The sequence below is a fragment of the Zosterops lateralis genome, assembly GCF_965231275.1.
Source record: "Zosterops lateralis genome assembly, chromosome: 10".
NCBI lineage: Eukaryota > Metazoa > Chordata > Aves > Passeriformes > Zosteropidae > Zosterops > Zosterops lateralis.
In genome coordinates this window covers 12,774,906-12,793,205 of record NC_139770.1, presented here as the reverse complement: position 1 = coordinate 12,793,205, position 18,300 = coordinate 12,774,906, and the positions used below count along the sequence as shown (strand labels likewise).

Below are 18,300 nucleotides of genomic sequence, written 5' to 3'. Positions count from 1 at the left end.
TCCCATTTTACCTGCCTTCTCACAGGCATCTGAATCACTTTAACTGCTCAACAGTTAACAACTCTCCATCCCAGCAGCTATCTTTCAATAGGTCTAGTGCTTGTTTGATTTTTCCATGAGCTGTTTTCACTCAGTAGCCAGCAGAAAAGCATACAGAGTTCTACCAGGTTCCTAGCAGGCAAGCAGTGAACAAAAAGGGGTAGAAGGGGTAGAAACATTCGCAGCAGCACCAACTGAGTCCTACAGTCACTTGTGAAGCCATAGATTGAGTTATTTTCCCAAAGTAAACAAGGTCAGCAAAGCAAAAGTAATCAGGAATGAATGCTTCACCACTCTGCTGCCACTAATACCTGTAAAACTACTCAGGTTACGATCATCAGCGCTTCTGAAATCCAGACAGTTCCAGGCAGGCAAATGGAGTTACAAAAATGCTTTGAAGGGGTCTTATTTGTAGGATTGATTTCAGAAACTAATTCTCCTTTTTTACTACTGTATTCAGCATCTCCAGTCTAAACATGATCCACACCATGTTCTCAGAGTCAGTCCAACTCCCTGGTGCAATAACCAAATATAACCCATTTGTCACTTGTTTCTAGTATTAATTAGCAGCTTTTTCATTTAAAACAGAATGAGAAATAAGTACAAACACACAAAATAACAGAAGAGCTTCATGTAAAATTCATCAGCTTCATATAAACATTTCGGGTGCCTGATATCCAGTTTCTTGGAGCACACAAACTCCAACAAATACCAACATCACTGGTGCCAGCATGAATATCTACACAATCCTATTAACTTCTGGGTTATCAGTTAAACAACCCTGTATACTTGCAGCCATTTAGAGAGAGCTTTTATAACTTTGGTTTTATATTCTATGTACATTTTGATGGGACTAGATAATCCACACAAGGGAAAGCCAAAGAATACTATAGAGCAAGTGCCTCTGGCTCAGAAAGCTCTTGAGTCTTAAAATGCTGTTGGTTGGGAGAACACCAAATAACATGCTAACAGAAAGAGAACTCCCTTAGAAAGAAGTTAAATGCAGAAAGATTATTACATCCTTGTAATCAATACACAGTAAGAATGGAAACTTCTACTAATGATTTGCCTTAAGTTAGTCTAAGTTTTCTCATACTTCATCACACAGCTTTTCAGATTTCGCATATCAGGTCCCTTCATCATTTCCTCCATCATCCCTCTCTGCCACCTGCATCACTCTTAGTGTCATCAGTGATCACCTTGAAACATATTCATCTTCAAAATGAGAAACATATTTATCTTCAAAACTCAGAAACTGCTTGCAGTTCTGCCATACACAGAATCCAAAATGTAGTATTTCTTACTTCCTTTAGCTACAACCTCTAGAATTAACCACCAGCTATCTGATGTTGCACTGGGCTTCTTTATTTGCCTTGTAGAAACTAGAAGCATGACCCTCTGCCTAAGTTCATTATGCCTATTAAAACTTCAAACTTTTTAAAGGGCTGTTCACAACCCCAAATACAGGCAAGTTGGGACAGTGTTTCTCCTGGCATGACCACAAGGTCAGTAATGTCAGTATGTATTCCTCACTCATTTTATCAAATACCCTTTAAACCCAATATAGCAAACATACCCTGCACACTTGATCTCCTATTCCACATGAAAGCTGGCCAATCCTTTAGATTGCAGACAACCACCCTAGATTTTGACACTTCCCAACTATCTAGTAGGCAGCAGTTTCTTTGGCATTGCATTATACATCAAGCTCACATGCAAGAGCAATATCACACCATCTGCAGATGCTGCCAACACTTGAGTTGCACCATTTTTTCACTTCCCAAAGGTTTTATGACTGATTCTGTACCCTCTTCTTCAACACTGTAACCAGATGACACAGCAGAGTCAAATGATTTACTATTAGTATTATTCAACTGGCTCACCAGATAACTATGATTTATCCAATCGAATGTGTTTGGAAAGCAATTTGCTTTTTAGTGAGGACGTGGAATGTTGGCAAAATGAAGTCCTTGGCCAAAACCCATTATGACAAATCATTCACATATGCCAACTTGGAAGAGCTGTTGTACTCTATTCAGTATTATTAAGTCCTGAAAGTATTTCTTAAGCTTGCAGTGTAAAAATTTCCCATATAACTCATTTACATCTCATCTGCAATTTTAAATTCAAAATTCTGTATTTTGTTCCTCCACTTAAGAAAACAAATTCCTTTGGGCCCACCAAGTAATTTTGCCATTAAGTCTATACATAAAAGCTTAGCTCTTTACTGTTTTCTGTTTTCACACAATTGCCTCTCACATTTTATGTCCTACCAACATTGAAACTTTCAGTGCTTATGCACACAGTACGTGATACAGAAGGCTAAAACTTGCATTGCAATCTCTCTTTGTTTCTTCAAACCCTTGTTAGACCTGGAATATAGGATCAAGTACAGTGGAAAACCACCAAGATGGTCACTTGGCTGAAGCACAGTGAAGAAAGGTTCAAGAAGCTGGGCTGGTTCCCCCAGAGAACGGCACTGGGCAGGAGCTGATAACAGCCTTCTCATGTCTGAGAGGAGACACTAAGAAAACAAATCTGGGCCCTTGTTGTGCACAGCAGAAGAGAGACTGCCTTTAACTGAGACAGGCTGAGAGGGCTTACAAAACCAAATCAAAGCCCTAAGTGACCTGGTCTAAGTTGATGCTGCCCCTTCTTTAAGATGGTTGGATAAGATCACTTACAGTGCAAATTCAATTATGCCCAATTCATTTAAGCTGAGGCAAATTCCAGAAACTGACCATAACAACAAAGGGGCTCTGAACTACAGTGAAAGTGAGGAAAGCTACAGGAATCACACCAAGCCAGTGTCACCTTCCCCACTTCAGCCACTCCAGCTGTAACTGTGCTCCTGTGCTCGGGCACCTTGCAGCCACATCATGAGCTCAGACCCAGAATTTATGAGGTCTCACGGCTTAAGTTTTACAGCTTAGGAAAAAATCCTTCACCTTTCTCCCTTAGTAACAGGTTGATGCATTATACATTTCTCCTCTCCTGAAATACTGGAGTTTGGCTACTGTCAGAAACAAGGACTGCTCCACACTGATACTGCTCTGGAGCAGTCCAAGCAGAATGCTTCTTAGAATTTTGAAATAAAAATGGTACAAAACATTTGGTTTTTTTCATGCTTGTCAGGCTAGATATATTATTTAAAGCTATTCTAGATCATTGTAATTTTAAATTCAACTGCTTTACTGGAAATATTCTATGGAACAAAGTTAAGAATGACTGCTAAAAATTGTTTTTTCTAGAAAAATCAACGACTTTTCATATTCTGTATTTTTAAGTGCCATGAACTCATTTAAAACTGTGACTTAAATAAAAATCATTACTGTAAGCTCAGCCCACGTGCTCGCTCTTAATAGTATCCATGGTTGCAGTGATGCAAATTTGCCTACCTACATCAAACCAATGTGCCCACATAAGGAGGAAAAAATACTGTATTAATCAGTATACTTTGCACTAGATTTGGGCAAAGTAAACCAGTTTGAACCTTTGAAGACATGACAGAAATTAGTTTAAGGATCTGTTCACTTATTGTGACTAAATCTGAATTCTGAATTAAGCAAAACAGAAATATCAAAGATTAAATTACAAAAGACTTCTCAAATCCACCAGAAAATTCATCTCACTGGCCAAATTCTACTCTTCTCTAGACAGAAATAAAGAAATAACAATGAATTATTTCAAATATGTCTCCACTCAAGGTAGAGAAAGGGGAAACATTTAACATTTTTACTAATCCTATCATATATTACACTAACACTGATTTCAAAATTGCCTTACATGCATTGATTGTTCTTGAGATTTGAAATATTAGGTTTATGTACAAAACCAAGGAATGTACTTTTCATTAGACTGCAAATTTCTGAATTAGAAATACACAGCTACACAGGGAAGCAAAGAGTTCTTTTCTAAGCCCCACTTTAAATAAACAGCTTTAGCTGAAGCTACAAGGTACTACAGAGCAGCATTTAGTTAAATGAGGCCAAAACCACACAAGAAGCAGGAAGGAAGGATGAAGTGCTGATAACTCCAGGTGGAAATTCACCATCAGTCTAACCCCATGTAAGTCTGTGCTGTGCAGAGATGATCTCTCCCTCTCCTGTGCAACATTTCTGTGAGCATTTCTGTGAGCAGTCTTACTTTCTTAGCACCCACAGAACTAGGCTGATCATACTAAAAAAAACCTTTTTTTTTTCACCGAATGTTTTCTGTTGGCTTAACTTTTCATATAAATTGTCTTTCTGCTCTTAGACAAGTAGATATGTGAAAGTGAAGGAATGCACGAAAATAAAACTAAAGTTAAGCACTTTAGTTATAAAAATGACAGCTCTGCCTCTGCCTTTTTAAAGTAAGTGCAGTAAAATTAAGGTACATGTCAATATAACTGAAGTGAAGCAATCAAGATCCAATTCCAAATTCTAAAATAAATAAAGCCGAAACACCACAAATTATTATCATTTGAACATGACTTAAAAGGGTATATTTAACTTCCAAAAGAACTGTGACAGTTCAGACATCAGAAAGGCTCCTTTGCTAGTGAGAGATGAGAATTTCATTCATTCCAGTCAACCTTTGCTTCCTCGGTCAAAAAACCCGGAAAGCATCTTTTCTTTTATAAAAGCTATCATTAAATCCACTTAATATCTTCCAAGACGTTCAATTTTATTCTAGTTCTTGAGAAGGAGAAGCTTAATTTTATGGTTTCAAATTATCCAGAAGAATGCTAAAAGTTAAATCAGTTTGTCAAAAAAAGAAATTTAACTAGCAACTATCTCAACATTCAGGGAAGGGAAGGAATACAGAACAATTTTACTACATGAAGGAAAACATAAAGCCTCCAAAAAATCAAACTCACCAAGTCAATATTTCACAAGCACAGTACTAATATGATACGTTTATGCATCAGATTTTATCTTTAGCAGTTACAAGTGGACTGCATTAAAAACAAACTTACATAAAACTTTACCCTAGCACAGAAGTAATGACACTAAGTTTTCTGTGTGCCTTCATTTCAAAGCAGCAAGATGTCAAAATAATAAAGTATCTTGCAATATATCCATCCCTAACACGACTTGCCAGATTCATCTTCTTCTCTTTGATGATTATTTTAAACATGTCCTGATAAAGGTTATGTAAAACATCGTTTGGAATTTCTTATTCTGGAATAAAAAGCAAACTACTATTTTAGCATATTTAAAGAGTGAATTTTTATAAAAGAGTGCTTTGCTGCAGAATGAGGGGAAAAGAATCATTCTACTACACTTTTCAATACGTGCATAATTACCTCTTCAAAGCATTAACATCTATGATTGTTCTTAGCAACAACTACAGAATTTATTTTGACGATCTGTGCAGTTTAAAGTTTAAAAACGATCAACACTAGAAAACCATCAAGACATTTTCATTACAGGTAGTAAAAACTGGAAGAAAGATTCAACAAGAACTTCCAAGATTGTAGGCATTAATCAAAAGCTTTATCGTCTTACCTTTGTTGTTACAATGCATAAGCAATCCATCGTTTCAGCATAGCAGGTATATTTCCAAACATTTAAAAGGTTTATTTTCAGTCACAGCTAAATACCATCTCAGCAGAATGAGAAAAAGCACACTTATTTAATAGTCAAAACAGTTGAGTGAGTGCCAGGTTTCCCTTTGGATTCATTCAGAGGTAGAAACACCGTGGAGAAAAAAGCAGCAGGCTAAAATACAAATGCTTTAAGTTTCATGAAAAATTCTTAACCTATTTTGGTTATCTATGTCTGAAAAAGTTAAATGTATCCTTGCAAATATTCTACAAAAGATGTCAAATCCTGTTCCATGCCAGTTAAGTACCTCTTCGTATTCTATTTCATATACTCCTCTGTCAGGATTACCTAACACATGAGCATCACAGGGAATCATTTGATGAAATGCAATACAAAATTATTTTACAGCAAAAAATCTCAATTCAGCTTTTCTTAGCTGGCTACAATTTCTAAAATGAAGCGTTTGTTCAAAAATAGTTTTGGTTGCAAACAAGTATTTCTCCTCTAACGTCATTTCAGCATTTGCAGACTGCAAAATAACTGATTTCCTAAGCAGTAATGAATGGAATATTCCATGTAGATCAGGGAGAGAAGAAAGTGGCAAGGAAAGAGTAATGCATATTGCAAGAGAAATGCTATTTTGAGCCTTGAATTAACCTAGAATTTCATTTCCTTTTGTAAGGCTCCAACGCAGTGACAAGGCATAGTTTGAATGCACAGCCATTGTCTTCTCAGCCTAATTAGCAGGGCTGGGAAAAGTCTAACACTTGGGCACAAACAGCCTCCTGTGCACTCTGAAACACAAACCTGACATTGCTAAGAACCTCACAGCATTAATTTCCCACAAGAGGCATTGAAAGCACCTCGCAAACTCATTGCCCACTATCTTGTCCTATTAGGTCCCCCACCTTTACTACAAACACATTAAATATATTGAAATAATTAATTTAGTAACTTCCAGCTATTAAATCTTATCTGCATCATTTTGCTTTTACCTCAAGATATACAACTGACTTTATTTTGCATCAAAACAACTCTAGAATATACTGTGCAGCTGGAGCACTCCCTTCAAACTTCCTGCAACTTTGCTCCCAGCTCTTCCATATATACTTGGAGAAGTGGTGGGGTGGGAAAGGGGGTGACCTGGTATATAAGGAAACTAATCTTTCCAAAATCACACTATTTCTTTTGTGGGCAGGTGATATCTTTATAGGACAAACTTGAATGAAATTTTAAGATAAATCTTACACCATTCAACCACTAAGAGGATGATTTTTTACCTTGTATGTCCAAGTCAAGCCAGAGATATTTTTCATTTTTACACTGTCTATAAAATCTGAGAAGAACTTCTGCTGTCACCACCCAGGTGAAGTTCTCACTGCTACAAAGCATCAGAGGGAAAAATATGCATCTTTCAGACTGCTGAAACTGGCTGAACCCAAACAGAAGGCTAAAAGTTCTAACTAAAAAAAAAAAAAAAAAGTTAAGCTGTTGAAACATTCCTGTGTCAGAAAAGGGGAGGGAGGGATTACTTTCATAGCCAAATGCACACAAGGTATCTCACAAAGAAATTCTTGCATTTCCCAAGTATTCTTTTGGGAAGACTGTAAGGTTAGGAGAACTTAACTAAGTTCAAGTATCCAAAAAGTTAAGGAAAACTAAGGCAATGCATTTTTAGGTAACTTGGCTCATGTCCAGTGTCTAAGCCAGAAACATCTTCAGTGACTAATACAAGACATGCAGTCAGTCCAAATGTACATTCCTTGCACAAACAGCTCCAGGAACCTCAACAGCACATGGAAACTTGGCTTGTCCCTCATGCTCTGTCCATGAAGGGCAAAGATGAACAATCCTGCTCATCGCTGAAATTTCTGTCAGTCACCTTGTAGAATATTAAGCTTCTGCAGATTAATCCTGGCTACAATTAGCTCACGCTGAGAATCCATCACTCTTATTCTCATTTTTTTTGTTCTCTTGCCTACTTTGGGACACTTTTAGAACTAAGGATCATTAACGTATCATTTTTCTCCTCTCCCACTTGCCAGCACCCTTCCAACAAGACCCAAGAGCCATTAATCCTGTCATAACAAGCACATAACTTCCTTCAAGCTGCTCATGCCGACTATGAGATGTAGAAGAAACCTACCCAGAGAGGTGAGGAAAAGGCATTTTTTTGCTGAGGATTTGTGGATCTGGCTGCTGATCACAAACAAGCACCTTAAACACTTCAGAGCAGACAGAAAGTCACCTCATGACAAGTGTGCTTGCAGTGTAGTAAGGCATGCACTGCACAAAGCAGAGCAGGCACATCCAAGGTACATTAGAGCCCTTTACCAAGCACTGCACCACTATGATGGATTAAAGTCCTTCTGGTAACTGTACATGGTTCTCTCAAGACCCATCTTCAGCTAACAATGTCCACACGCAGGGAAAAATTCCATACCAGTAGACCAAAAGATTTTGTGGCAAACACCAATACATATTTTCAAAAATATAGTGTACAAAGAAATAAGCACTCAAAGATAAGAGCACTATGCATTAAAAAAGTATTTCCTGACCCAAAAGCAGTTTCTGCAGCCTTTTCACTGGAAATACTGTATTTAGAAGAAATAAAAGTTCAAAAAATATTGACCAAGACTCAAACATTCAGAGGTTTAGTATTACCATAAGGAAAAATAATACAGCTTTTTGAAAACAAATAATAAAACTCCTTGAATGAGCAAGTACCTGCTAAATTTTGGAGATCAAAAAGTTTTTCGAAATGAGAAATAGGTAAAAAAATCCAGAAGTAAACTACTGTAATTAAACAATTTGATAAAATAACTAAGAACCTTCTTTCCTTTAAATTGTATTGTGAGAAGGAACAGAAAGATATTAAAGAACACACAGAAACTTGAATCATAATCATGAAATGCATGAAAAGTCATCCTTTCATGCACTGAAGAGTAAGACATTTTCACATAGTGCTGTTAGTCATTAAAATAATTATTATTCTACTGAATTTGTGAGAAACATTGTGATTTTTTCAATGTCATTCATTCTTTTTAAAAACAAATCTTTCTGTCCTGTCATCTTCAAGTGATCTCAGTAACAACCAGTAGCAACTATTCTATACAGCTTGGCCAGAAAGAAAAAATGCATTTCTATCCACCATGAATATTAAAAAAACAAAGGATGATTCTCATGTGAGAAACACAAAGGTAAGAAATGGGTTTTTTCTTTCCTTGAATTACTAATTAATTCTTTCAGGTTACATTTGGCAGTCACTTTTTGTACCTTCACAAGCCTATTCTTTTCCCAGTGTGGCAGATCCTATCTATAAAGCACCAGATAACTAAGTAAAGGAAAATTCATGCCCAGATTAACTATGCATAGAAATAACTCATGCAAATGAAAACAATGCCTTGGAAAATACTGATTTTGCAGATAAATAATTTCTTTATCTATGCACAAATCTAAAAGTGCATGTGGTTATTTAAATGCTAATTTGCTCTTGGATTCTATGAGAAAAGCCACACAACTCAGAGCTGTCACAGGTGTAACCAGAGAAGCAGGCCCAGCTCAGCCTCATAAGGGAACGTCAAATGCCCAATCTAAGCAGATTTGAGGAGATGTATCAAAGGCTCAGTACAAGCACTATCATATCTGCAAGTATTTTCTCAGCTACATTAGTAAAGAAAGCACTAAAAGTGTAAGATGTCATAATTTACACAGCTACCTTTGAATCTGGCTGCAAGATGCAATTATTACAATTAGTTTTTCTATTGTTTGTATATACATCCTGAACTGAGCATCAAGATTTTGTTTATTTGCTTTTGAATTCACTTTTACCAGAAACCTGCCCCTGGAAGACTTTTTCAGCTTTGGTTCAAGACTTACATTCTTTTCTTTGTACAAACAGCCTGGATTTCAAGTACTGAAGGCAAAACACAGAGCAAGCCAAATATCATTTCCTCACTGTAAAGTTAACACAGAGAAAGCAATGAAGCTCCTGAGTAACCCAGGACTATACTAGCTGCTGAAATAAAATGACAGTACAATAACAAGGAGCACAACAATCAGACACAGCCTATCATCAAGCTAACCAGTACTGAATCTTTTTAAATATTAAGGCAAAGAAGGTATTGCAACACAGTACAAGAGGTCAGGGATTTTCATCACAACAACTTGTTAATGCGACAGGTTAAGGATGATTTGTAAAGTGAAGGTGAAGATACTGGAGTTAAAATTCAGAAATAGAAAAACAGAACTAGAGCACCCTGCACTTTAATAATGCACTCTACATGTGCAGGTATCTCCTCACAAGAATTCTACTAACATCCTGATTAACTGCTTGAGGTACCATTCCATTCTGAATACAAACTGCTACTGATTAAACACAGATTTTTTTCACTGCACTAAGAGCCAGACATCCAAAATTCTTTCCTCCAGACTACACGAGCTTATCTTATTAAGAAGTTAAACAAAACTGTCACAATTTTAAAAAGGTTAAGAAGGCACAGACAATTCCCATATTGTATGGGAAAATGAGGTTCATTTAACTTTATCCCTTTTCAAAATGTTCACATTGACAGATACTGAGCAAAGCTAACACGAGCCTGCAGCAGGCCTTAACAGCAAAGGGGGCAAACAGGAGCTGTGGTAACAGAGACACATCCAGCAGTAACATGAAACTATTATTCCCCTTTGCCTGGCACTTCCAGCAGGGCATCTGGAACGCTGCATTCCATTTTGGGGCCCCAATACAAGGATTTTTATAACCTTGAACAAGTTCTGCAGAGGGCAATTAAGATTGTGAGAGGGTTTTCAGAAGCCTTGACCCCTAAAGAGAGGATGAGGGTACAGGGCTTGTTCAAGCTGGGAGAAAGAGTTGAGAACCTAAAAGCAGCCCTCCAGTACCTGCAGCGGGGTTAGCCAGAAGACAAAGCCAAGTCCGTGTTGCATGATGGAAAAACCCTAGAAATCACAAAGAAATTGAAACAGAAATTTCAATCAAAAATAGGGTGAAACTTTGTCACCACAAGGATAGTCAAGCATTGGAACAGATTGACCAGAAAAGTTTTCCATTTGCAGTTCTTGAGATTTTCAAGATTCAGCTGGTCAAAATCCTTCACAATGTAATTGACCTCATAGGTGATACTGAGCTATTTTGTAATTTCAAGACCTTAAGCAAGTTTCTTTTCCACTCTGCCTTGGCATCAAATTTTAGCTGAAATTGCAGACCTATCAGCTGTTTCCTTACTTCCTCTTTTGCTTTCTTTGTATGAAAAAAGAATTTGGCGAAAGGCTCTAGAAGAGAGCTGGCCAGTCTCTACATGTCAGATACTGAGCACATGGGCATTTGCAGATGGGAAAACCACAGATCAAAGTCCTTCAGACACCATTACCCACTAAATACAAAGCTGTCCTCATCCAGCTGTAAGAAACTCCCGATTGAGTTCCATGTCCTAAAGCAAAAAAATTCCTTTGAGACATTGTTCAGTGGGTTTTTTTACAATATCTAAAATCAAATTACTGTGGCTAATTTTAAATTTAAGCTAAACAGCAAACATCTTAAGTTTTCTGGCTTAAAATAATTAAAACAAATCCTACAGATTTAAAGATAAAAAAGAATGTCACAAGACTATTTCCTTAGCGATATATTACTCAATTAGGTCAGAGATTTCTTGCAGTGATTCCAGTTTCACCCCGTATTTGCCAAACATCAAATGTCCCACCTACAGATGGCACCACAGATCACAGCAAAGAGCTCCCGAGGCCGCTCCCTCCACACGCTCCGCTCTCACACCGCGCCGAGATCTTGTTTCACATTTGTTCACTTGGCCAGGCACACTTGAGCTCAGTATTTAATGTACACGAGGAAAGGGATGAACCATTCGTCCTTTCTAGATTGCATACATTTGTTTTTTTAAACTCGTTCCTAGTACTGAAAGGATTAACATTCCTTTCCTGCTTTATCACTGTTTTGAAAAACTCTTTTTTTTTAGTGGTTTTTTTCCTCCATCATTTTGTACTGGAGATTGAAACAAACAAAACTGTTAAATAATGCTCCAGGAAATATAGAGTATGGAAAAGAAAACAGATTGCTGTGACCAGGAAAACTTGCAATCTGTAGCTCTGACTTTTTCTAATACACAACCTACGGGGATTTCAAACTCCAGTCTTTGGATTCCGGAGCAGGAAGGAGAAAACAGAAGTAGGCTACGTGCCATGAGGAGTCCTCAGGCAACCTAAGCTTGTATACCACTACTCTGTGTATGTACACAAGCACACATTGCTAAAAAGTCATTCCCAAAGTCAGCTGTGTAGAAAGTTCTTGTAATTCAATCCTTAATCTCTTTAGGGGAGCATTATATTCCCACTCTCAAGCAACTCTCACATATACCATTGACGTGTGTCAGCTGGAAGAATATTCATTTGGCCCACAATAACTACAGCAAAAAAATACGAACGAGGTAAAAGAAACAGAGTTGAAATACATTACTTCAAAGGCTAACAATGTCCAAGGCAAGGAAAAAAACATTCCATTCATATCACCTGCAGACTCACCAGCCTGGTAAGACATAGAACAGAGTTAAAATAATCTCAAAGTGCATACAGTGTGCCAATCTGATTGTGTCTGATTAATGAGCTAACACTGAACTGGACAACAGCCTTGGAAGTCTGAAAAGTGAGAATTTATTTTTAAAAAACTAGCTATGAACAAAATCAGATACACTAAACCCAAGTCCCCTCCAGTCTCTAGTAAATTTTAGCAAGCAAAACAAATCACTTGACTTAACACATGTTGTACTGGAATTATTATGCTCTTGGGTTTATTAAAACCTCATAGAAAATAAGTTTTTAAAATATCCTAAGTAGCTAAAAAAACCATTATTGAAACCAAAATGCATTAAGCCTTAAAACACTAATTTTCACATACTATACATAGCACGCATGTGAAAAATAAACTGTGAATGTATGAGAATTTCTCCTTGTAATTTTTATTAAATTTTAAAATATTGAGGGAAAGGTATTGCCTAGTAGGTATATAAAGGAAAAAAAAAGTCACCAAAGAAAAAAGAATTAAGGTTGATAAAAACGTACAAGATTACGTTTATGTAACAATTTTCATATATATTTGAAAGCTAAACTAAATCATTCAGATACACTAGAAAAACAAAAATTAAACCAACACCAAAATACCATTTTCCATCTCCCAGCTTAACACGGAAACAGTGTTCTAACTAATGAAATGCAAGGTAACATTTACTGTAAGTGACAGAGACTGGGAGAAAAGCTTGTTTTCAGTTTCACGTGAACTGGGATCAACACCAATATATGCAGCTATGTTTTTAAATATGGGAAGTAAATCTAAAACCTGATCTTCGTATACTGAAAGTTGAACAACTGTGTCTTTCACATAATACTCAATACAAAAAATATGAAGGAAGACAGGTAGCTTTGTCATAAATGTTCAAATCCAAGCCACTTAGAAAAATAAAGTAATCCACACCATATCAGGTTCTGTTAGGTAACCCTAGCATGGCTACCAGACTGTACTGGAGAAGCAAACAGTGCAGCTGAGAACACTCAGCCTCTGCTGAGCTTTCCCAAACCAGGCAACTCTTCCTCTCAATGCATCAGTGACCTTGCCATGATAATGTGCCCACTGTCATCGGTGCAGTGTCAAGGACAAAGCCTTGGATTCCTGACAGTTTAATTGCACATGAGAAAAAAAAAATAAAGATGCAACTTTGTAATTAAGTTACACCTTCATCTACAACATAGAAAGATACAAGGACAAGGCTACACTTGTAGAGGGCTGGAAACAGTTTCTGCAGGGGGCTGGGAGCGAATTATCACAAAGCCTGGATTTACCATCACACACCATTCCCAGCGTCAGACACCCCTTTCTCCTATAGGGGAAGCAAAAACCTCCTACAGTGGCAACATCATAAGACAAATCTCCCAGCAGCAAATATGTGCTTCAAGTCCCAGCTGCTACAATTTAGAGTATATTTACTAATAACAAAATAGTTTGCTAGGAACATGAATCCTCAATTCCATTACACTGTTCCTAAGTGTGCTACAGGGACGAAAAAACCCCCCAAAACATTTAAGCCCTTTAACACCATTATGCTGCCTCGAAAGACCTTCAGTAAGGGAGACTGGCTGTGTACTATGTTATTCTGGTGCTAAGAAAAATATTTAAAATGCTTTTGTAAGTCTGTTTCTGTAGTGTAAGTCTAACATGTCTTCCATAAGAGCAAAATATTATCTTTTTCACATTCTATAAATACAGAAAACTTCTTTTTCCCAATTAAGTGTTCAATTCTTTCAAACAGCACCAAACCTTCCCAATCCTCATTTCTTTCCAGGTTTTTGATCCTTTATCTCTTCTAAGCACTGAAGTTAAATATTTTTCACCCCATGGTACCTCAAATTTGCCACTATCTCCAGCAAAGCCTTATGCAGACCAAGTAGGACAGAAGAATTTTACACCATACTGATGGTCAGTGATGTGTTCTTCTCATCTATTAACATGCCGTGGTTGACTCATCTTAAGATTCAAAAATTACCTGGACCTTTTCTAAGAAACCAGTTGTTTTGGAATCAAATCCAATGACTCTCAATTTGCCTCATTAAGTTCTCTGCACATGCAAACATGAAGTACATTAGAACCGGCTTATTTCAAAACACCTCAGTAGACAAAATAAACCTTGCCTACCCTCCTGTCTACAGCTCCCAAGAGATGCCATTCCCATAACACCTGCAGAAGGGGACGTTCTACAGCTCTAAGCCTTAGATTTAAATGATGGCATACAGGCAAATACCACAATGGCCCTTTCCATGCTATTTCTCATATAACCTAGCATTGTCCCATTTCCTCCAAACATGACAATTCATTAAGATGACTGTGATGACAGTGGCCTTCTCTATGCAATTTCGGATAATAGATTCCACAGAGACATTCAATTTAAATTTTAATAATAATCTTTTGTTACCAAGATTCACAAAAAATCAAAGAAAATAATCTATTCCCACATTGCAAGTTCAACTAGAATTTTAATTCCTCAGTGTTCAATTACTTACAAACCTGAAAAATCCAGTATGCCTAGGCTGCTCAGTTTTTTCATGTAAAGATATTTTAATAGCTGTTCTTTGCAATATATAACTCCTGCCCCTGACTTGGCTGACCTTTTATCTGCTGGCCATTTTTTACTTTCCAAAAGAACACAAGTTTTAGATTTCATCTACAATTTCCTTTAAAGCATTCCTGATGTATTTCATACTAGCTTCAATACGACAGATTTGAAAAAAGCTAGAATGAGAACAAGCATTTTTTTTTTTAACTGTACAAACTCATTAGCACATCACAAACTTATGCTCTGCAGCTAAGTGAGCCTTCTTACACAGTCCCAACAGCCCCAGATAAAGGTTCACTCATTAAGGCATCCCAGCCACTTCTGCTGAGCAGCACAAGCTCCTGAGCCTCCCTGCCCGCTGCAGCACCAGTCCTACAGCTGCTCCTACTGAGCTCTACAATCATTTCATGAAAATGGATCAGCAAAGCACACTGCCTTCAGTTACTGAAAATCCGCACACTTTTTCCAGTGCTGTCAGTTTCCAGGGCACACTTCGAACTATGTTCACCTCTTTGGGGACAAATAATAGCTCTGAGGTGAAAATATTTAAGGAACATTTTAAGTTTAAACTGAGCAGTGAGATTTTGTTTTAGTGAAACATGTACATTGGTGTGCATTTTCCTGATCAGTTTTCTCACCACTCACTAGTGACAACTGGCTGCATATTGTTTTCAAAAACAAGTCCTTCAAGAGCATAGATACAGAAGTAACAGAGAATTTCTTATGATCAGACTGAAAAGGTTACTAATCAAAAACACACAGCCTCACATTTCCCAAATAATTAATGAAGCAATGACTCAAGAGTCACAAGCATGGATGAGTATAAGCATACTAAACCTGTCAGTGAGGCTCCAAAATCAAAGCATAAATCCAATTTAATGGTCACTTAATGGTACATTTGACAAATGAGTTTATAAATTTTTGACTAAGCAAAATGCATACATGTTATTAAATGTTTCAATAATTAAATCCCCTATGACTATTGATCTTAATAATGTACATTTTCTTTAAAAATTAATATTTTATAAAATGAAGGAAGCTTAGAGAACAATGTCAAACTAATAGTCTCAACAAGAAAAATAAAACAGATTTCTGTATCATACCTCTACACTGGGGCTAAGGCTGCTTGGCAATGTTTCTGATGTCACTGTTGTGCTTGGAAGGCTGGAGAAGTCCCAGGTATTCACAGGCTGTATTGGTTCAGATGGCTGAGAGTGATCAATGCATTTTGGATTGTCCAATAAGGTCACTTCATAAAATTCTTGAATATCTAAACATGTAAAAAAATCGTAGTTAGGCTCGATAGTTACTCTAACATTCTGATTTTAACTACATCTTCCTCCTGCAAAACAAATCAGATACGGCTTCATTTGTCATGGGTGAATTCATAGGGATGACCAGGATCACATGAACCTCCCCCACCACACACACAACTCACTCTCTGTGCCCCCACTCACTCTGGGCTTCTGCCACCAACCCCAGGAGCACAAGCTGCAGCAGAAGCACATGAAATAACTGCAGTGGAATAGTGGAAGGGATGGGTGTCTGTGTTTCAAGTTCTGGTACACATAATTTCAACTACTGTAGCATTCAGTTAGCTGAAATCTACTGTTCAAGGGCAATATTAGAAGGTCTATTTCGTACATGTTCCAATGAAATGACCACTGAAATAGAAGTATACTGATGAAAGCAGCAAGAGAGAGAGAAGCTGCAAGAAGTTAGGAAAGGAAAAATTGATTAGGATAGGTCATCATCTGTATTTTTCAGTCTAAGTACCAGAAATAGCATGAAACTTAATAGCACGAATTACCAATCATAGTTATATAGTTTTTCTATACTCTGAAGACTCAGCTGGAAATTTCTGGGAAACAAAAATTCGGATGTATTACATTATTTATTGACATCCTACTCACTCCATGAAGCATTAATAAAAATAACACAATATAAAGAAGCACCAAAGGTGTTCCTATGAAGTATAGGTGCATCAAACTTGCTGCCACAACTGAAATCACATCCCCAAACACATACATTTAATGAAAAAAAAAAAAAAAAAAAAAAAAAAAAAGTCAGAAAAGGCATAGGCTAAGGGAAGGGCAAACAAATGAAGTTGTCTTGCAAAGCTTTTAGTCTCTTATTCAAAGTAAAAATCTGCTAAACAGATTTGCAAACTCTTGATTTTTAATTGCACCAGCTTCAGAGAGGATAAACATACAAGCATAGTAAGCCAAAGGTAATAGGACCCAGCCATTAGTAAGAAATCTAAGCTGCAGTTTTGTAGTTTCCAACCCAGAGTCAGTAACAGAGGCACAATAACCAATTCCTTTATAGAGCCACCCCACAAAAGAAGTAACACACAACTAAGAGGTGCAACTACTGTTGCTGGCATTCCAGTCTTATGTGTTCTTATAGACTTTGCACTTCTGCTCTCTGCCAGTTCAGAAAACTGAAATTCTCAAATTCCATTTGTATCTTTCCTCTGAGCAAGAGTCAAATTCCTACCAACAGCTTACATTAATTTTTAAAGTTATACTTGCTCTTAGAGCTGCTGATTGGAAGAAATAGCAGTGAGGGTTGCAGAAGACGTTAAGTGACCTAGATATACAGGAGCAAAGCAGCCTAAGAGATACAAATTGCCTTTAAATCTATCTTTCACATTAGCTCCCTCAGTTGCAAATTTGTCTTGTAGCTGCATTAACATCAATACATCAATCAAGCATATCCAGTAAAGATTTTTTTTTCCCCAACAGAGAGTACTTTGTGTATTAAAATAGGCAGTGGTGTATGTTGATTCTATAGCTGCAATCCACAGCAGCCAAGCCAGGAAGATCACTACATTATTTATGGGAAGGGGTTATTTGTGCAACTGTTTTGCAACAGAAATCTAGGACACTGATTTTCAATTCTGCTACTATTCTTTTAAGTCCCTGCCAGTGGAGGTAGCCATTTATTCCTCCTGCAGAACTCTCGTTTCAAAAAGCACAGCACTTCCCATACCTTACCTCCACCTCTCCATGGAGGGCACCAGAATAGACTCACTATTGAAGGATGGCAAGACACGTATGCACCACTTAATGAGGGGATTAGTTTCTGTTTATCCTGGATTTGCTCCAAATCCACAAAGTTTCTAGAAACTTGATGTCTATATGATAATATCTAACTTCTATAAAAAAAGTTTCCATTTTTACTCTTCAGAATGCAAACATTAAGTATGTACAAGTATAGGCAAGCTACCTATGAACCATGAACACATTAGGTCCTCAAGTTGACAATTACACTTTTATAAAGCCAGAAACCTACACCAAACTAAATTAAACCTAAAAATTCCTTCTTCTTGTCTACAGCTATGTATCAGCTCACAAAAATATTTCAACACATCAACACACTTGAATATGTACTGAACAAGTTAATGATGTGAGAATGTATTTGCATATGAAAAATTCTAACGTTTTCCTAATTATTACAAATAGTGGTAGTAAAATACTAAGTTTTACTTGTATTTATGGTCAGGCTCCCTCTTCAAGCTAGAATGTTTTTATATCACAGAATTTTTCTCCCATATTAATTCTAAGAGAGTTTATATCTCAAATTAAGTTACACAAAAC

At 37.0% G+C, this 18,300-nt stretch overlaps 1 protein-coding gene across 6 annotated transcripts in view; it reads right to left on the bottom strand.

Annotated features, from left to right (window-relative positions):
* DLG1 (discs large MAGUK scaffold protein 1) overlaps positions 1–18,300 on the bottom strand; it is a 145,383-nt gene that overhangs the window by 114,911 nt on the left and 12,172 nt on the right. For all 6 annotated transcript variants that reach the window (XM_083868831.1, XM_083868832.1, XM_083868833.1 and 3 more), the window contains exon 3: positions 15,802–15,968. In XM_083868831.1, the coding sequence (XP_083724957.1) occupies positions 15,802–15,968 (167 nt within the window). The remainder of the gene's footprint in view (positions 1–15,801; positions 15,969–18,300) is intronic.